General features: G+C 39.8%; 1 protein-coding gene across 10 annotated transcripts in view; it reads right to left on the reverse strand.

The window, feature by feature from the left end:
- Positions 1-21,960, reverse strand: part of LAMA2 (laminin subunit alpha 2) — a 767,184-nt gene that overhangs the window by 243,739 nt on the left and 501,485 nt on the right. For all 10 annotated transcript variants that reach the window (XM_063443147.1, XM_063443149.1, XM_063443146.1 and 7 more), the window contains 4 exons: positions 17,014-17,157; positions 12,434-12,613; positions 3,361-3,549; positions 3,097-3,224 (listed from right to left, as the gene is read on the reverse strand). In XM_063443147.1, the coding sequence (XP_063299217.1) occupies positions 3,097-3,224; positions 3,361-3,549; positions 12,434-12,613; positions 17,014-17,157 (641 nt within the window). The remainder of the gene's footprint in view (positions 1-3,096; positions 3,225-3,360; positions 3,550-12,433; positions 12,614-17,013; positions 17,158-21,960) is intronic.

Here is a 21,960-nt window from a genome sequence, read left to right on the forward strand (position 1 = left end):
TAAGACAAATTGTCTATAAATGGAGAAAGTTCAGCACTGCTGCTACTCTCCCTAGGAGTGGCCGTCCTGTAAAGATGACTGCAAGAGCACAGCGCAGACTGCTCAATGAGGTGAAGAAGAATCCTAGAGTGTCAGCTAAAGACTTACAAAAGTCACTGGCAAATGCAAACATCCTTGTTAGCGGATCTACAATAGGTAAAACACTAAACAAGAATGGATTTCATGGGAGGATACCATAGAGGAAGCCACTGCTGTCCAAACAAAACATTGCTGCACGTTTACAGTTTGCACAAGAGCACCTGGATGTTCCACAGCAGTACTGGCAAAATATTCTGTGGACAGATGAAACCAAAGTTGAGTTGTTTGGAAGAAACACACAACACTATGTGTGGCGAAAAAGAGGCACAGCACACCAACATCAAAACCTCATCCCAACTGTGAAGTATGGTGGTGGGGGCATCATGGTTTGGGGCTGCTTTGCTGCATCAGGGCCTGGACGGATTGCTATCATTGAAGGAAAAATGAATTCCCAAGTTTATCAAGACATTTTGCAGGAGAACTTAAGGCCATCTGTCTACCAGCTGAAGCTCAACAGAAGATGGGTGTTGCAACAGGACAATGACCCAAAGCATAGAAGTAAATCAACAACAGAATGGCTTAAATAGAAGAAAATACGCCTTCTGAAGTGGCCCAGTCAGAGTCCTGACCTCAACCCGATTGAGATGCTGTGGCATGACCTCAAGAAAGCGATTCACACCAGACTTCCCAAGAATATTGCTGAACTGAAACAGTTCTGTAAAGAGGAATGGTCAAGAATTACTCCTGACCGTTGTGCACGTCTGATCTGCAACTACAGGAAACATTTGGTTGAAGTTATTGCTGCCAAAGGAGGTTCAACCAGTTATTAAATCCAAGGGTTCACATACGTTTTCCACCTGCACTGTGAATGTTTACATGGTGTGTTATTAGTTTAAGCAGACTGTGATTGTCTATTGTTGTGACTTAGATGATAATCAGATCACATTTTATGACCAATTTGTGCAGAAATCAATATCATTCCAAAGGGTTCACATACTTTTTCTTGCAACTGTACATGAACGTATTGGACATCCCATTCTAAAATCATGGGCATTAATATGGAGTTGGACCGCTTCTGCAGCTATAACAGCTGTCACTCTTCTGAGAAGATTTTCCACAAGATTTTGTATTGATTTTATGTTAATTAGTGTCCCCTCAACTAAAAGAGCATATGTGAAGTCAAGCACTGATGTTGGACAAGAAGGTGTAGCTCACAATTAACATTCCAGTTCATCCCAAAGGTGTTCAATGAGGTTGAGATCAGGGCTCTGTGCAACGACTTAAGTTCCTCCGCACCAAACTCACAAAATTTGGTGCTTATGGACCTCGGACTGTCCCTAAAGGCATGAAGAAAAGAAGGACCTCTCCCCAAACTGCTGCTACACAATTAAAAGCACTAATTGCACAAATTGACTAAAATATTCATGTATTATGTCGTATTAAGAACATATTATACTGGAACTAAAGGGCCTAGCCCAAACCCAGATGGATTCTGGTAGGTAGCATTCTCCTGGAATATGCCACACACAGATTCTTCCATAAAACGTGTGCAGTAAGAATCATCACTCCAGAGTCAAGTAGCAGCATTCTTTACACAGCTCTAGCTGCATGCTAATAGGAGACTTGTGTACAACTGTTCGATGATGGAAACGCATTACAAGAAGCTCTTAAAGCTAGTTCTTATGATGATGGTACTTATACAGGTGGTTTGGAACTCTGGTGTAAGGGATGCAATAGATAATAGGCAATTTTCACATGCAGCATGCTCAGTGGTGTATCCTGGTTTTGTGCTGCCCTAGGCATGACAAAACTCAGACACCCCCCCCCCCCGCCTTCTAAATACACATACATACTCACTGACAGACACACACATTCACTAACAGAGACTCATACACTAGCTAACAGACACACACATTCACTAACAGACACACATACACTCTCACTAACAGACACACACTCACTAACAGACACACACATAGTAACACACTCCCTAACAGACACACACACTGACACACACTCACTAACAGACACACACTCACTGACACACACACACTCACTCACTAACACAAACACATTAACACACTCACATTTTTAAAAAAAAAATGCAATCCACCCCAGCCTCCTTACCTTTTGGTCGATTAACACTTTCCCTGGGATCCAGTGGAGCTGCTGGGCGGCCGGCCGGTCGGTGAGTACAGGAGGATTAGTGCTCCCTCGCCGCCTGCCCGGGAAGCTCCGCCGCTGCCAGCTCCTGGGCCCCCCAAGACAAGAGGCTAGCAAGGCATTTGCCAGGGCGATTGAGGGGTGGCTTTTTTGCCACCCCCCCAGAAAGTGCCGCCCAAGGCAAACGCCTTGTTTGCCTCAGGGTAAATACACCCCTGAGCATGCTTCGGTATTCAGTTCAGCCTCTCTGTCGGTGTGCATGGGCTATCACTTTGTAGCTGGGGAGTTGGTGCCCCTACACATTTCCACTTCACAATAATAGGATTTACAGTTTGCCAAGGCAATTCTAGTAGGGCAGAAATTTTACAAAATGACTTGTGGCAAAGGTGGCATCCAATGACAGTGCCATGACAATGCCATGTTTAAAGTCAATAAAGTCTTCAGTATGACACGTTGTGCTACCAATGTTTGTCTATGGATTGTTCATGCCATTTACTGGATCTAATGTGTTAGCAATAGGTGCAGCTGAAACACCTGGAATCAATAATTAGTAGAGGTGTCCACATACATTTGTCCATGTAATGTATATGTCTATTAAGCAACATATATAATCATAGCCTATAAAGGTGCAGACTTGCCAAAATGCATCCAATAACATAAATAGCAGTTATGTAGAAGGATATGAGAGAAAAAAAGATTTTGAAAAGAGAATAAGAAAGGTAGAGAGGTAAAAAAGAGGTAGAAAAAAAAGTAAAAAACTGGAAAAATAGATAATATTTTTGCCACTTCTCTTGTTTTGGAACTATTGACAGTTCTAAGCTAAAACCAAAATTGTAAGCAATTGAAACTCTTTACCTGGTTTGTCTTAATATGCTGCCATAGGAGGCCTTAATCAGGATATAGTGAATGTCATAAAGAACATCCAGGAAGTCCTCACGGGTTACAGAGTTTCTGTCCAGAGATCCAAGATATTTCCATTCATGCTGACATGAATAATAATAGGTTAATTAATGCGCATATCTATGTTAACATTTATTATTATAAAACAACAATAATTACAAAAAAGAACATAGCTAATAATAATAATAATAATAATAATAAAAAGGCATCCTTCATTACCTCAGTCATCTCAATGTCATGTCTTGTCAGCTGACCATTTTGAGGGGCGGCCATATGTCTGACTATGATTCTATGATTAGCTTGGGGACCACCTCTGATGATAACCTGAGGTTCATATGTTGAAGGCCCAGATTCATCCCGTGCTTCAAAGTAAATAGCATATTTCAATTTGCCACCATATGCTGTTAGCTTTAAAATAAAAATAATAAATTATTAGTTGTTACAGTATACTAGTGTTTCAGATTCATGAAAGAATTGCAATACTTTAAGATTATTACATCAAGAATGCAATTTATTTATGACATTTTCCTGAAATTTTTTATTTTTGTACTCTAGTCACTCATTTAAGAAAAGAAAAACTGCATTAGTCCTTATTTAAATACATTTATTAAAATATTTTAAATAGGATGAATATATTCATGAAATGAAACCATTATCTTAAAATTGGTTTTATGGTATTACAAAAATGCTATGCATTTTGCATAAAAACACATTATTGATTACAATATTTCAAACTTAAATGGATGTACTTATAAATATGTAATCTCTGTGGGTTAGGAATATGTTATTTTACGTACGGTGCATGTAAATTCCAATAAATTGTGAATAGGCTAGCTGAAAAATGTAAATCAGTGTACTACTGGATATTTTAAGAATACTTTTCAAATTATTTTTATTAAACATATTTCAAAACAATTTTTTAAACATAAACAATAAGGTAATGGGTGAATAATAAAAAGGGGAGAGGGGAAAACATTTCTCCATCCACTATATTCGAAATACACATGAAAGATAGGGCATTGAGAAGCATAAATTGAAATATATGCATAGAATATTAAAATATATCATGTAAACAACAATCCATAAACTGTAAAACATTTGCAAAGTCTAAGACTTACAATAAGATGAGTCATCTTAATGTATATAATATTATACTTATATACTTCAATATTCATAATATATAATATCTCCCCCTGCAGGGCACCAATTCCCCCTACATTAAAAGGAATATAAGAATAAGAATATAAGAATATAACATCTCCTGAGTACAGTGATACCACCCATGTATAGGTGTGTTGGGTTCTCTGGGGGCTAAACAACCTTATTTGGAGGGTACGCATTCCAGTTGTCCAACTTGGAATTTTCACAGCTGATCATCATGCACCCGTGTCCTATTTGGGACATTGTTAAAGCCAGCCAATGTAATTTACCATTTATTTTTTTAAAAGAAGACACCCTAGGGTATTTCAAATGATGGTATTTTAACACTTTACATTCACTAATTCTACCAACACTCTTTGTCAAACTTTTGGGTAGTAATTTTTTTTTGTGTTATTTTTCTTTCACATTGTACTTTAGGCATGGATTCCCAGTTCCTGTTATGTGTTATTGACAAAGAACGCCCCAATATGTGTTCAGAAGCATCTCCTGAGTAGAACAGTACCACCAATATAAAGGATTTATAGGGTTTTGCAAACTTAGAGGGGTCAAATGTAGGACTGTCCCCTTTTCCATGTTTGCACATAGAAATTTACCAGATTATTTTGCTGGGCCTATGTTACCTTTGAGACCGTATAGCAGCCCAGGAATGAAAATTAACCCCATCATGGCCTATCATTTGTAAAAGTAGACAACCCACGGTTTTCAAAATGGGGGCACAAAACTGCACTTTTACTGGTGATTTCATTGTCTTGATAAGTTTTACTTTTTCAAACACTCATATTTGTGTTCAGCGGAAGCTCCCGAGTATAACAATACCCCCATGCACAGGTTTTATGGTGTTTTGGAAAGTTACAGGGTCAATATAGGGTTTGCCCCATTCCGTTTGCCAAATTGGTTTGCTGGTCTGTGTTGCCTTTTGAGACCATATAGTAGCCCAGGAATGTGAAATAACCCCATCATGGCATACCATTTTCAAATGTAGACAACACAGGGTATTCAAAATGGGGTATGCCGGAGGTCTAGCTTTTCCAAATATAGAAAAATACTATTAAACTGGAATAATCTCCCATATTGCTATGTTACAAAAGAACAAATTTGATAAAGAGGGATGGTTTGAGTTAGAATCAGACATGTGCAAAACTAAAGATCTATCTAGAGTAGTATGGAATAGTAAGGCAGTTGAATATTCAGCCTCATTCATATTAAAACATATAATACCCATATTGGGAAAAATAAAAATGAAATTAGATATTAATAATAAGATCATGGGGAGGCAGGGCGAGACTGCCAACGGGATCAGACGTGCTCTGTCTGAGCTCCTGCTTTGGGGGACGGAAAATCGGCGCAAACCGGAGGCAAAATCTTTCTAGCAACCGGTAACGGAGACTAAACTGAGCCCCAGATCCCGGGGTACGAGGAGATTCCCCTCAAGATCCGGTCTGGCACCTACAGTAACCCGCGAAGGCCCGAGGCACGTTGGAGCTTGAGCCGGGAAGAGACGGCCGCTCTCCTGGGTCTCCAGTTGGTGTCCGGCCTCCTCCCCCCCCTCTGGACCGGGGGGGTCATCCCGGTCTAAATAAGCAACTGCGATCACGCCAAGCTAGGCGGAAAACAATCACCCTGCTGGGAAAAACTCACCGGCAGCACCCTCCCAAGATGGCCGCCGCACGCCAGCCACATGTGCGAAGTACCCACAGACTGGAACTTGCACACAGAGGAAACCATCCAGCGCCATCTGACCATCACAGTAACCTGCTCCAGGGATGTGTCAGCTCACTACACTACGCTAAACAAAGTGATGTTTGCAGCATATATATGTGGTGGAAAAAACTCCTTTGTGCCTGTGGAAAGCACCATCACTCTCCTGAGGCCCACCCTATCCCTCCTAGAGGCATCTACAGTAGCTGCAGCTGCATCCACTCTTCTCCTGGGCGACACAGCGCACCACTCACCACCTCAAGGTGCACCCCTTCCCAGATGGACAAGCAACCTTCAGAGCAAGCACACCGCCAGCACTGGGTACCGATTAAACAAACCCACATTCCATGATGAAAATCACTAATGCTGCCGAAATCCTTGATACTCTGCAGACCCTTGGACCACCCCCGCAAGTAGCAGCAGTCCCATCTCAGCCGACACCTTCGACATCCACTACTCAACCGCGCAAGCAAGGCTGCCAAAATGGGCATCGGGTAAAGCAACTCGGACTCATGCAATACACGGCTCACGGCCGACAACCCTGCCTATGCCACAAGCAACCCTAATTGTTGATAACCCTGTGAAACGCTATGTTATTGCAGCACTTGTTAAGAATGCGCCTGTTAGCAATGTTATAACATATCCCCCACAGCATAGAAACGCTTGATTATTTATGGCATTAAGCATGTATTCTCACAATATTCATGTATAGCTCGAAGTTAGTGCCAGTGGAATGTTCTTACATAGTAAATGTGCTATATCCAGTTCCATGTTTTTTTTTTCAGCAGAGTGCAAATATATAGCACACATGCCGATACTAATCTTAGCATCCCTAGCCTGCTCTGACATTTAAGCATTTTCTTTATTATTTAGTTCTTTTCAAATTACTCGCATTACTGTCAGGCCGCTTACCTACTACATAAATTGTTACTCAATACCGACTCTATAGTATTCTATAACTGACACTGAGATTTCTCTTGAAAGCACCGTATTATATAATATAAAATGTGCATTGTTAATACCTGCCTAACACATGTTTATGTATGTTGAATTGAAGGGCGAGCAAACGCTGTTGTGGCAATGCAAGCCTAATTGTTCTTTCGCAAGCACAATAAAATAAAGAATTAAAAAAAAAATAATAATAATAAAATCATGACTTTCAGAGTATATAAATCATTGAATCAGATATCCCAAATATTTGCTTAAAAAACTGGAAAGTAGCAAATATTGTAAATATAGGAGCCTTATTAACGAACAATAATAGGATAAAAACCTTTGACTCGTTATCGAGGGAATATCATTGTCCAAATCGGGAGTTCTTCTCCTATTTCAGAGTGGAAAGTTATCTATGGGATAAAATAATCCTAAATGGAGGAGTCATATATAATTCATTAAAATATATATTCAATAGTAAGGAAACAATTTTCTTTTTTTTCTAGATGGGTGAAATTATTATATTCTAGAAAATTGGAAGTCTATCCTTCCACAATTAAGAGTTGGGAAAAAGTCCTGGATATTTTCATAGACAAAGAGGAATGGTTTGCCGCAATTGCTAAGACAAATAAGCATGTACACTGCCTCTCTTTAATTGAAACACACTACAAAGTGGTTAATAAATGGTATATGGTACCATCTAAACTGGAGATGTGGGGAGAGAGAGGGAGATTACTTACATATATGGTGGAATTGCGAAAAAGTGGCCCCTCTTTGGCAAATGGCTAAATCCATATTAAGAAGATTGGGTAATATCATAATACTATCTAGACCGGAAGTGATGCTGCTTCACTTAGGATGGCCTAACAAGAAAAAGCTAGAAAAAGTGTTCATAATGCACTGCCTTGTAGCTGTAAAAATCCTAATAGCTAGAAATTGGAAGAAAACTCAGGCATTTTCTATGTTACATCTTATTCAACAGGTCAAATTCCAGATTCAAATGGAAATAGGTGTTAAATAAATTAGACATCAATATAAGGAGATAGACATATGGTTAAATTGGCTAGAAATATTAGAACAAGAAGAGAAGGAATTATTATTGGGAACACAATAAATAGAAGTATGAAAATAGGTAAAAAAATAAATAAAAATAAAGGCTTGTGAATAAATTTCGCTGTGACTGAAAACATGTTAATATTTACTGTACTTTTTGTTTAGTGTATGTTGGTATGAATGTGTATAGTTTTGGAAGAGATTCTGTTTTTTCTTTTTTTTTCTGTTCTCTGTTTCTGTTTGAACTGCTAATCAACCAAATATTAATAACTTCATAGATACTGTAACAATGACAAATGTCGGAATGTTACATGTCTTTTTTTTATCTATCTTTATATTATATTGAAAGAATAGAAACATGTTAAGAGAGGAAAAGGAGAGAAAGGAAAAGAAAAAAAAACAGATACAATTTTTTATGATGACAAATATACCAAAGCCTTAATTAAAGAAGTATTCTAAACTTTTCTTAGGCTGGTATAAGTCTGAAAAAGAGGGGGGAAAAATGGGGTATGCGGTGATCACATGGCCCTGGAGGGCCAGGGTGGCCATAGCTGCTGCAGGGGGACTGCTGGGGTATCCGCAATCCCCCCGACCGTGATCGCCGGTCCAGATAAGTCCAGGGCTCCTATTTGCCACGGACATACTAGGTAAGTCAGCGGTCCTTAACAACCCTTTTTTTGTCATTAAGGGGATAGCTATCTATCTATCTATAAATATATTTATATATTTATATCAAAATACACTTAGAATGAAATTATATATATAATTTCATTCTAGATCTCAAAATACAATTAGAATAAAATTATATATGTATATATATATATATATATATATATATAATTTTTGTAAAAAATATTTTTACAGTTTATTTATTTTTAATTATTATTTATTTTTTGTAATAATAATAATATATATATATATATACCCTGTTGGAAGTGCACTCACAGGACTCGATACTGTTGCCAAAAATGTGCCAATTTTTCAAGCTTCAAAAGTTGATTACATAGTGTTGACGTTTCAGTCCACTAGGGACTTTTTTCAAGACAACAAGGTATTTTTTATATACCTATATATAAACAGAAAAAAATGAGAGCACTCCATGGATTTTGTAAATCAAAAAATGTATTAAATCAAACGCATATAAATCAACGTTTCGACCGTCTAGCGGTCTTGATAAAGACCGCTACACGGTCGAAACATTGATTTATATGCGTTTGATTTAATACATTTTTTTGATTTACAAAATCCATGGAGTGCTCTCAATTTTTTCTGTTTGTATTATCGCACGGAGAGGCACCTGGTAGTTGCTGATTTAATTATTTTTGTTTGGGATGAGTGCCAGCAGAAACAGTTGTGATTTCTATATATATATATATATATATATATATATATATTTGTTAATTTATAAACGTTATTTTATTTTTTGTAAACTTTTGTAAAACTTTTTTTTTAACTTTTTCACCATCAGGGGGACTGACTGCCTGTCAGTTCAGGCAGTCCCCTGCTGGCAGCACTGTGGACACCTATTGTGGCCATGTGACCGCTCTTTTAGAGCAGTCACATGGCCTCTGGGGGTCCTAAATTGCAAAGGGGGGACTGTCTGGGCTCAGTCCCCATCAGAAGAAGACCAATTGCCGATGGGGGAACGGAGGCGATTGGTAAGTACATGGGGAGGGAGAGGGAGGGTAGTAGTTTATATATATTGTTTCATTACATTTTTTATTTTTTTATTTATTTTTTATTTGAACTGAGTGCCTTAATCCCTTGAGGCACTTAGTACAGGCAGAGCATCGGAAGCCTGCCTGAAGGCTTCCGATGCTCTTGCCTACACTGGCGGGTGCCATGTGCGGCAACCCAGGAGGGGTCGCTTCAGGAGGAGCGATCACTCGGGTGAACGGTAGTGTTGGGGGCTATTCCACGATGCCTCGGTATCGAGGCATCGTGTAGTACCCTTAGAGCGGATGGAAGCGATCACGATCGTTTCCAGTGCTCAAAATTACCGCGGACGTATGAGGTTTTTTGTCGGACGTACCTCATACGTCCACGGTCCTTAAGAGGTTAAGTTTAAAGGGCAATCCAGACATGGACACTTTGCTCACAGTGCCTATAGGGATATTGGCTATACCTCATTGATGATACCTTACAAGGTTGAAATGATTGTCTGGGGTTACTGTATCTCTCGTGTGAGAGCACTTGCTGGCATTTTGGATCTGGACTACCTGTATGGGTGGGACCAGTCTGATATGCTTCAGATATGTTCTCTCTGTAATGGCACTAGATGAACTAAAACCAGCTTGATATCTGAGCGGGGACCCACCGAAGGGTAGGCTAATTGAGCTGTTGTCCATTCTCTTGCTACTTGTTTTTCTCTCCAGATGGATGAGGAAGGTTAGAAAAGAGACTGGAGGGATGAAGCACACAGAGGTAATGAGGAAGGGGAGAAAGATAACACAAAGTGGCTGCATGAAGTAAGAGACACACATAGGAACTAGGGTAGAACTAGACACACAAAGGGGCTGGAGGAAAATAAGAGTAATAAACATAAGCACAGACACTGTTTTAAGCTAGCTAAAATGGACATATTTCCAAAAATGTTTCTTCTGTTTCCTACTTAACCACATTTGACTCAGTATACACCTACACAATATTTCATTTCACAAATCTGGATTCTTTCATTTTGTATGCATCAATGGAAAAGCACTGAAAAGAAATATGTGGTGACTAAAGATACCAGTGTTCAAATAATTTATATACAAGCATTTTCAAATAACACATTTTACCCGTGGGCAGAACAGGCCAAATCCCCCTTTATTAAATTGCATATTTGATGTGATTAATTGAAACTCTAAAGCTATAGGGAAAAAGTGAGCACAGAACAAAAAGAAAATATAATCTATATTCCAAGCAAGAAAAGATTATTACATTCCAAATTTGATTTCTGTTTACTCCACAAGAACCTGATGAAAATGCAAATGCTGAAAAAAAAAAAGATATATAATTTATATCCTAAACATGGTTAGATCTTTTTTTCACTTATTGTTATGCTGTTATGTTAATATAGATGCATTCAAACAAATATATTAGTTAGCTTCATTTTTATTTTAAGAAGAAAAGCTGAATACAGAAGTAATGTTTTAAAGGGACACTATAGGCACCCAGACCACTTCAACTGTTTGTAGTGGTCGCGGTGCACTGTCCTAGTTTACTTAACCCTAAAAAGGTAATTATTGCAGTTTTTAAGAAACTGCAATAATTACCTGCTAAAGTTAACTCCACCTTTAGTGGTTGTCTACCAGACAGCCACTAGAGGGACTTCCGGGCTGTTAGGCGACTTTTGGTCGCCTAACTGACGCTTGACATCCTCAAGCTATGCATGGAGGCTTCCAGTGTCACCAAAAATCAATGGAGAAATCCTAATGCGAGCGCGGCCATTGCCGCACAAGCAAATCAGGTCTCCCCCGTCGGTTGACTTCAGCGGGTGAGGAGAGAAGGTGGAAAGCCGAAGGACACCATTGCTGGACCCAGGTAAGTGACAGAAGGGGGGAGGCAAGGGAGGGGTATAGTTATAGTGCCAGGAAAACAAGTTTGTTTTCCTGGCAATATAGTTTATTTTTAAGTAGTCCATGGATTTATGTCTGGCCTTGCAAAACTGAAAATGAAATAATGCCAAAGGGAAGCTACAAATAATAAGAGCATAGAAAAATATTTTTATTTGAACAGACATGAAAAGTTTGTTAAAATATTTTTGATTGTCTGTACTGTTAGTTTCTACGTTTAGGGCTCATTTCACAATCTCTAATGTAAATTGTAGAATAATGGGGGTGCATTGGGAGAATGGTAATAAGTGGTTGCACCAACATGCTTTGTGGAGGCTACATCTGGTCAAAAACTTAAGTGTAAGGCATTTATTTTGAGATTTACATAACAACATATTATCTATTCAAATGATCTATCAATTTAATGCTTGGCATTGTGCAGACTACATGTAATTTAAGTATTTTATTATTTTGCCAGAAACCCATTTACAAGCACATTGTAATATATATCCGTCTTCCATGCGAGTGTAGTTTTTCTGAATGAATGACTCTTGCATACATCTGTGTAACAAAGTTTTTCAGTTAGTTTGTGCTATGTGCAACTCACTTCACTGTTTGTACTATGGGGTTTTACTGCTGTCACTTTATCAAAACTGATATTTGTATGCCACTGAAAAGATTCACTCATAAATTATTTTGCATACTTTGGCCAGCCAGGATGATTGGGCTTTGCAATTAAATAATTAAACTTCAGAGGTCCACTGATCTATACAAGCCTAGAACTTGTCATATACAGGGTCAATTCAAGCATATAACTTACTTGAACATTGTGTTACACAATAAGATACTATTGTCACATATGAGAAAAAAAAACCCTATATTAAAATGTAAGATCATGATTTAAAGCTTACCTTTCTGCCTTCGAACTGTTGTGGGAGTTTCCAATAAAATGGCTCAGATTGCAAGTCTTGTTTTACTTGATCAATGAGTGCAACGATTTCTGGATGCTGGAAGGTCACCCCTTTTGTGGTCCTCTGCTGATGTGTAAAGTCCACCAACTCAAGCACTATCTGATCTGGTTTCAATGTTTGCTTTAGACATATAAAGAAATAAAACAAATGTTTAGCTATACATATATCTTCTTTCAAGATACTGAGTGGCTGCTTTTTTGAAAATAAAGATCTGTTAAAAATTGTAGTTCTTTCTTGTTCTTGTTAATCCCCGGATTAAATTGCTTTATGCACAAATTCATCCTTCATTATACCCCATTCATATTACTTGAGAAATAGATGTAATTCTGTATGAATACCAGTGTTATTGGCGTGAAACAATAAAAATATAAGTGACAAATTGTTATCTGCAATAAAGCAGAAATATCCAATACAGAAATTAACTGAGCCTAAAACAAATCAATGGAAAAAAGTATCATTCATGAAAATCAAACTTTCAACCAATCAAACAAGTTTATTTTGCCAGCTCAATACCAAAGAACTATATTAATCGTAACATTAAAACTATAATTTACCTATCTTAAGACTGTGGGTGTTTGAGCACAGGATTAAGGTACAGAAATCAGCGATAAAGAACAAAAGCAAGGTAAAAGGATGAACGCTGGTGGGAGAAGTTTGGGAGAGATTTGTTTCCATGATTGATCATATAATATATATAGTCAAACATTCATACAGTCACACCAAACCTTCTTATGCACATGAATCTTTTAACCAGTGTGTAAACGGGTATATTTTGTGGATAACTGCTTGAAAGTAAGACTAAACATAAAAGTACATGTGATTATGGTGGGAAATGAAAGCTTAGGAGATAACAAGGGTAAGGAAAGGCTGTTTGGGGGAAAGGTACAGAAATGTTAACCAAGGCACAAAAAGAGAAGGGGAAGAGGAGATGGAAAGGGGAAAGAATAGCTTCATTTAGAAGTCACACCAACTGCTCAGGAGCAAAGGGAAGAGGGAAGTGAGCCATGGCAGCATGCACATTACAAGTAGGATTTAGTAACTGGAAAAAACAGGCAGCTTCTAAACAGTATTTCAAAAATCCAGAGGATAGCAACTAGAGAATTAACTACCACTGCTTAAACGTGGTCTGCATGATCCTAGTGACCTCTGCACAGTACTGTGTTATCTGTAATAATTGGAACAACAGGAGAGCACCCTAAAAAAGAGACTGTCCCATCGAAAACGTGAGAGTTGGGAAGCCTGTGTTGCTATTACTACCCCATTTAAGAAAATGCTCTTACTAATCGTTTCAATCTAAGAATACTCAGTTTTTTGTAAATTACAAAAAATTTGTAGCAGACATTGCTGCCTCCATTTAAAAAAATCGACCCAATTTAAAAGGAATTGTGAGCATTTTCAAGTAAATCTCCTGACTTATTATATCATTTTGTGCAAAACTGAAATCATGATGAATCTTTCTATCACATTTAGATGTCCTCCTTCAGCACCTGCCATTACAAATTGATATTAAACTTTGGATCTTTTCAATAAACTGAACAATTTAAATATTTGTTTTCTCTTTTTAGTTTTGTTCGTTAAAGGGAAAATATAGGGTCAGGAACACAAACACGCATTCTTGACCCTACAGTGTTAAAAACACAATCTAGTCACCTTGATCCCCCTTCCCCCCTAAATATAGTGCAATCTTACTTGTATTCCAGGCTGCTGCTGCTGGCTCTGCCCCTGATCTGCCTGCATGGATTACATCATCAGAAGTGTTGGACAAAAGCCAATCACAATGATTTTCCATAAGCATTGGATTGGCTGAGACTGTCAAGGTGGCAGATCAGAGGCAGAGCCAGCACAAGCCAAACATAACCGTGGACAATTAGCATCTCACTGTAAAAATACATTGAATCAATGCATCTCCTCGTAGAGATGCATTGAATCAATGCATCTCTATGAGTACAATTCAGTTTCTCCATGCAGAGAGTGGAGACACTAAATGTCAGCGCTGCACACTGTGCAGAACTACTTCAGGAAGCACATCTAGTAGCCATGTGAAGAGTGGCCAGTGGAGGTATCCCTAGGCTGTAATGTACACACCGCCTTTTCTCTGAAAAGGCAGTGTTTACTGCAAAAAGCCTCAAGGGAATGATTATACTCACCAGAACAAATACAATAAGCTGTAGTTGTTCTGGTGACTATAGTGTCCTTTAATGAATATTAGTAAGGAGTGTTTAAATACTGCGTGCAGTGTATTATTTTGTGGTTTTAGGATTTCTATAAACATTAGATTGATGCAAACTGTGGTTTATTGGATAACTTTGCAATTACTAGTAAAAGTCCAAAATAAGATGTCATAATAATACACCAAATGTGCTTATATTTGTTTGCATGTTTCCATATGCTACTTCAAATAACACATGTCTCACACACCCAAAAGAATACAAATAAACCAACCTATGAAGTACACACAGTGCTTTAAACAGCCTCTTCTATCCAAAATCCATAAAGAAGGCATCATATAATATCGAGCCAGATCATGGCTCTAGTACATGTGTGTGGTTCTACCTACTAAGTTGTGCACTCATCTACATTACAGTATTACGCTATGTATTTTTCTCTCTTTTTTTACTGTTATTTATGTAGATTGTTATATACTCCTTATCCTGTGTATCAGAAGATCTGTGGAATCTGTGCAAGTTTTTGCATATGATACAACATATTTCGGTGAGTGACAGGTTAAAATCTAGTAACATTACTTGTATGCAAACGTCATCCAGCTGGGTCAACTCCTTTTTATGTTTTGTAGGGGCTTGCGCACAAGTGGTTTGGGGGGATGCTGGGGTCGGGCCGCATGCGCCTTATGGCTAATCTGTGTTGCTCCTTGTCCTGTGAGCTATACTAGGGCGCGTATTTATGGTGTGTGTGGGTGTTGAGCTGCGCTAGTCTGGGTCTGCGTGTTCGCTTGGTATTGCTGGTCCAATAGCTTTGGGTCATGCGCTGTGTAGTCTGGGGTCTGCTGTTTTTGCGCAGTGGTGTCGCTTAATAACCGTGTGCAAGGGGGGGTGCTTGGTATCTTAGTGTTAGAGCTACTCCTAAGGCTTACGGAGCCGGCAACTGTACAACATAGGCATTATTTATAAACAGTATTCAACATTGATAAAAAATAAGTAAAAAACAATATTTGTAGCACTGTGTAAGGAACATCTTGTGCAATATGATGTATAGGTAAGTTCAGTCCCCAAATTCAGAGTTGCAGTTCCTCTGCCATCGGTGCTTCCCCTCTGGGCACAAATGGGGTGATGTTGGCTATGTTCCAAGTCGGGCGGTCCGCCGTCGGCATCGTTGTCAGGCCAAGGGCTTGCAGGAATGTTGTCGCCTCACTGGTGTGCGATATTGTGTGGGTCTTCCCTGCTTTGTCAGCGATTAATCGGCTAGGGTCCCCATTTGTAGACTATGGATTTCTCTTGGAGAAGCTGGGTAATAGGCTTGAGAGATCTCCGCCAAGATAGAGTATGTCTGCAGAAGTCCCGGAAAAAATCTAGTTGTGCTCCTTCAAAGGATACTGTAGGGGTGTCTCTCACAGCTCCTATAATAATACCCCTGTCAGAGTCCCGCACCATTTTGAGCGTTGGTCGCCTTGTTGAGCCTGAAGCAGGAGTCCACCACCAGCTGTTTAAACTGTTTGGGCATGAGTAGGGTGGCAAGTAGCCTCCTGCAGTAGTGAGGGAGTTCTGCTTCCGCTACGGTCTCCGGCACTCCCTTGATCCTTAGGTTGCGTGCCCTGGCTTTGTCCTCGAGGTTAGCAAGCTGAGCCTGATGGTTGGCGCACTGCTTCTGCAGGGCACCAAGGGCTGCATCTGTGGCCGACTGGGCCAGCTTGTGGCCCGCCATATTATTTTCCACTTTGTCCATACGTGTGGTAAGGGTGGAGACTGCTGCTTTAATTGGCGCCAGATCCGCCGTGAACATGGCTTAGATTTCTGCCACCAGGGCTTTGATGACTGCCTTTGTGGCTGGGGTCGAGTCGTCCTGCGCTGCATTCGCTGCTTGCCCTGATAGCCGCCTCTGTATAGGGGAGAGGTCGGCTGTTCTGCTGTCCTCCTCCGAGGACAGTGTGTAATCAGATGCGGGCGCCATCTTGGCGGGTGCGGGCCGCGTGGCTGAGCGCATGTAAGCGCCGATATCTTGCGACCCCGGTCCTGGATCAGGTCGCAGCTTTTTGTTCTTCTTCCCCATCGTACCGGGGTACGGGCAGCCACCTGTGTGGGTCTGGATTGTGGGTATTACCGCTGTTAGTCGGCGTTTTATCGGGTTATCTTGCGGAGCAGTTCTGGGACACGTCCAGCTCATTTTGGCGCCGGCCGAATCTGTGCAAGTTTTATAGTAATACAAGAATATTTAAGGGGAAAGTATTTTCCGTTTTACCTTATACTATATAACACTATGTTTGGAAGTTTATAGAACTGTGCGCACTTTATAGAAAAAACCCACATTATCCTGCATAATGCCTCAATATATTCCCTTCAACTCACCCACATACGAATTAATCCATCTGCTTCTGTGCATTGGTTAGTCAGACCAAAGCAGTAACAGCTGCTGCAACCTACTGGATTCCCAACATGAAGTCCAAATGTGCTGGGTTTACATCTGTCACATAAGACCCCTTCCACGTTCCTCTGCAAGAGATAGACACATTAAATGGATCTAAATATCAATTGCAATTATTATGTGAATGTCCCATCCACAATCCTGAACAGTGTATGGCTATATATACTAAGAACTATTCTCTAGCTGCACTACGCAGCAAACGTTTTAGGCAGGTGATACAAATGCTGTGAAGTAAGAATGCTTTCAAGAATAGAAAAGGTAATACTGTAGTTTATTTCTATCAACTAACAAAATGCAAATGCAAAATGACTGAACAGAATAAAAACTCTAAACCAAATATTTGGTGTGACCACCTTTTGCCTTCAAAATATCAATTCTTCTTTGTACACTTGCACAAAGTCAATTTTATAGGCATATTAGCATGGGTAGCTTGGAGGAAAGAAGAGACGAGGAGATATGACAGAAACATTTAACTACATAAAGGGAATCAACACAGTAAAGGAGGAGACTATATTTAAAATAAGAAAAACTACCACAACAAGAGGACCTAGTCTTAAATTAGAGGGGCAAAGGTTTAAAAATAATATCAGGAAGTATTACTTTACTGACAGGGTAGTGGATGCATGGAATAGCCTTCCAGCTGAAGTGGTAGAGGTTTACTCAGTGAGGGAGTTTACGCATGTGTGGGATAGGCATAAAGCTATCCTAATATACAGAAAGACGGGTTCAAACGCACCTAATGAGGGCGCTGAACACTAGAAAAACAGTATTGTAAAAACATACATAAACTTTATTCTGCAACACTTGCAATTATAAATAATATAAAATATATGAATAGCAAACAACAGTATATGCCAGTCCTATTCTGGGACCAGGGAACAATAGCCCGGCAACAACCCCTCAGCTGACAAGCAAACAGATGGAAAAAACACAGCCCTTGATCGCGACCCCCAGGACTGGGGTATACTTGCAACTCGAGCAAAGATGGAACTGCAGTGGTGTACTGGAGGTCTCGGGACTGCTACCGTGTTTCCCCGAAAATAAGACCTATCCTGAAAATAAGCCCTAGCTGAATTTTCGGGGTGGGCTGCAATATAAGCCCTACCCCGAAAATAATACCTAGGCATTTTACCTTTGCGGCCCGGCGGGACTTCCTTCTTCTATGAGGAGGAGGGGGAGGAGCGTTGCGGGCCGCGGAATCGTGCAGCGTGATGACGATGTGCGCAGCGTAATGACGACGTGCGCAGCGCCGTCAGTCTGCCTTCACGGATCTTCAGCGGAAGGATCCATTCCGGGCGGTGAGGCACCCAGTGGTCAGACTCTTTGAACTGTGAGTAGATACCAGTATTTTATGTCTGGGACTTAATTAATTAAAGGGGGGGGTGAATTAATTAAAGGGGGGGTGAATTAAAGGGACACTCCAGGCACCCAGACCACTTCTGCTCATTGGAGTGGTCTGGGTGCCAACTCCCACTACCCTTAACCCTGCAAGTGTAATTATTGCAGTTTTTTTAAAACTGCAATAATTACCTTGCAGGGTTAAGTCCTCCCCTAGTGGCTGTCTATTAGACAGCCACTAGAGGGAACTTCCTGCTCTATAGCACAGGTTTTCTGTGCTAGAGCGTCGCTGGACGTCCTCACGCTGTGTGAGGACCTCCAGCGTCGCTCTATTCCCCATAGGGAAGCATTGAAATTCATTTTCAATGCTTTCCTATGGGGTGCGCTAATGCGCATGCGCGGCATTGCCGCGCATGCGCATTAGGTCTCCTCGGCCGGCGGGCAAGATCAGTCTCGCCCACCGGCCGACGTAAGCAGAAGGAGGAGCGGCGGGGGAGGAGGAAGCAGCGACGTGGGTAAGTCGCTGAAGGGGTTTTCACCCCTTCAGCAACTGGGGATTGGGGGGTGGGAGGGAGAGGGACCCTCCAGTGCCAGGAAAACGGATCGTTTTCCTGGCACTGGAGTTTCCCTTTAATTAAAGGGGGGGGTGAATTAATTAAAGGGGGGGTGGATTAATTAAAGGGGTGGTGGATTAATTAAAGGGGTGGTGGATTAATTAGAGGGGGGTGGATTAATTAGAGGGGGTGGATTAATTAAAGAAGGGGGTGGATTTATTAAAGGGGGGTGGATTAATTAGAGGGGTGGATTTATTAAAGGGGTGGTGGATTAATTAGAGGGGGTGGATTTATTAAAGGGGGTGGATTAATTAGAGGGGTGGATTAATTAGAGGGGGTGGATTTATTAAAGTAGGGGTGGATTAATTAGAGGGGGTGGATTTATTAAAGGGGTGGTGGAGTAATTAGAGGGGGTGGGTTTATTAAAGGGGGGTGGATTAATTAGAGGGGTGGATTAATTAGAGGGGGTGGATTTATTAAAGGAGGGGTGGATTAATTAGAGGGGGGGATTTATTAAAGGAGGGGTGGATTAATTAGAGGGGGTGGATTTATTAAAGGGGGTGAATTTATTAAAGGCGGGGTGGATTAATTAAAGGGGGTGGATTAATTAGAGGGGGGTGGATTTATTAAAGGAGGGGTGGATTAATTAGAGGGGGTGGATTTATTAAAGGGGGGTGGATTAATTAGAGGGGGTGGATTTATTAAAGGAGAGGTGGATTAATTAGAGGGGTGGATTTATTAAAGGGGGGTGGATTTATTAAAGGGGGGGTGGATTAATTAAAGGGGGGTGGATTAATTAAAGGGGGGGGTTCAATGTACATACCGGTACCGTAAATAAATAAGCCCTACCCTGAAAATAAGCCCTAGTGTGTTTTTTGTGACTAAAATTAATATAAGACCCGGTCTTATTTTCGGAGAAACATGGTAAACTACTGGTGCGGAGAGCTCAACGCGTTTAGTCCCGCGTTATTCGGGACTTCTTCAGGAGCTATGGACGTTCTGTTTCTTCTTCCGGCGTCTCTTCTTAAATCTTCAAATCTTCGCGCCCAATCCAGCCACAGCGCATGCGCACACAGACACTCTCTTCCGTCAAGCCGGCTACGGGAACACCCTTAGCCCAAATGCTATCGGGAAGTATTCGGTGCGCACGCGCAGCTGGGTTGTTGCGCAAAAAACTTTATTCACACCCGAGCACAGGTACATTGTAACACTAAACAGTTACATGTATCTAAATGCTCATAACAATCTGTGTTTTACCTTGGGGAACATCCTTGGAATTTGCCACAAACATTAGTTATATAAAAAGTATCTATAGAAAATACCTTAAAAGATACATAACAAAAAAAAATATATATATATATACATAAAAAATTAATGTTTGAAACAAATTAGCCAGTGTTGCATGTATAATAGTTTGTGTCAATCCTCACAATCTAAAATCCACTTTGAAACAAAATATCCTGCCTCTTTTTTTTCCCTTTCTTTCCAAAGGGACCATATTAGAAGCACAATTATCACTACCCTAAATGTACATATATATATAGTGAATTTTCCCGATTCTTTAATTAAACGGTTACTAGTGCACTATTGTCAGATAGGATACAGAATAAAACAATGCCAACATATTTTCCATCTATCTATATCAGTTGCAATGTGATGGTTCATATTTAAAAACACAAACAGATTCATATAGATACATATCCAGGCAACCTATCAATCAAAGAAAGAACAAAAAACAAAGATCATATTAAGCCTCACTAACATATTCAGGGACAACCAACAGATCATATAAAAAAAACTATAAATTTACATAAAGGCCAGAATATCCAAGTCGGTGTTCAAGTCGACCGTAAACCGTTTCTTCGAAAAGAAAGGTGAAATCAATAATGACCTTACTATAGTAGAAGGTACACCCCTTGAGGTTATTGAAAATGACCCTGGAATAATAAATTCTGAATTAAGGCCAAAGTAAAAAAAAAATTCCAGCTTGGGACAAAGGGGTAAACATTGGGAAAACATTCAATTTTTTTGTAATATGGTGTTGAATGATTTTGAAAAACTTAAGAAAGGGAAAGAGAATTTATCCTTGAAAGAGAAAAAAAAGCAATTAAAGACCTTAAAGAAAAGCTTGAGGTTGTCATTAAACAAGCTGATAAGGGGGATGGAATTGTAATTATGGATAGGGATAGATATTTGAAAGAAGCCCATAGGATTTTAAGTGATACTAATACGTATAAGATCTTGAAAGAAAATCCAGGCAATGTTTTCAAATCAGAATTACATACCATATTATCCAAGGCATTAGAACAAAAAATGATTACAAAAATGGAGTTTGAGTATCTTTATGTTGAGTTCCCAAAATTGGCCGTTTTTTACGAATTACCTAAGATTCATAAAAGCTTAGAAAATCCACCAGGGAGGCCCATAATTAGTGGGATTGACTCCCTCACCAGCAACATCTTGCAATATGTGGATCTTTTTCTACAGAAATATGTTACAATAGCGTCCTCTTATGTTAAAGATTCAACTCAAATGATTAGGGAATTGGAAGGAATAGAGTGGAAGGAGGACTACTTATGGGCTACCATAGACGTCACTTCTTTATATACGGTCGTTGGCCACATTAAAGGGATCACTGCAGTAAAAGAGGCATTAGATAAAGACAGCTGTATGTCCAAAAAACAGATGGGATTTATTTTAAAATGTATTGATTTTATTTTACATTAAAACTAATTTTGGTTTGAAGGAATACATTACCTCCAGGTCTGTGGTAACGCCATGGGCACCAGGTTTGCCCCAAGCTATGCTAATATCTTTGTGGCAAATTGGGAGGAACGATGCATTTGGAATAATAACCCATTTGGGGCAAACCTGGTGCTATGGAAAAGGTACATAGACGATGTTTTAATTCTTTGGAAGGGTGAGAGGTCTATGTTTAACGACTTTATGATTTATGTAAATTCGAATAGTTATGGCCTA

The sequence above is a fragment of the Pelobates fuscus genome, chromosome 2 (genome assembly GCF_036172605.1).
Source record: "Pelobates fuscus isolate aPelFus1 chromosome 2, aPelFus1.pri, whole genome shotgun sequence".
Classification (NCBI taxonomy): domain Eukaryota; kingdom Metazoa; phylum Chordata; class Amphibia; order Anura; family Pelobatidae; genus Pelobates; species Pelobates fuscus.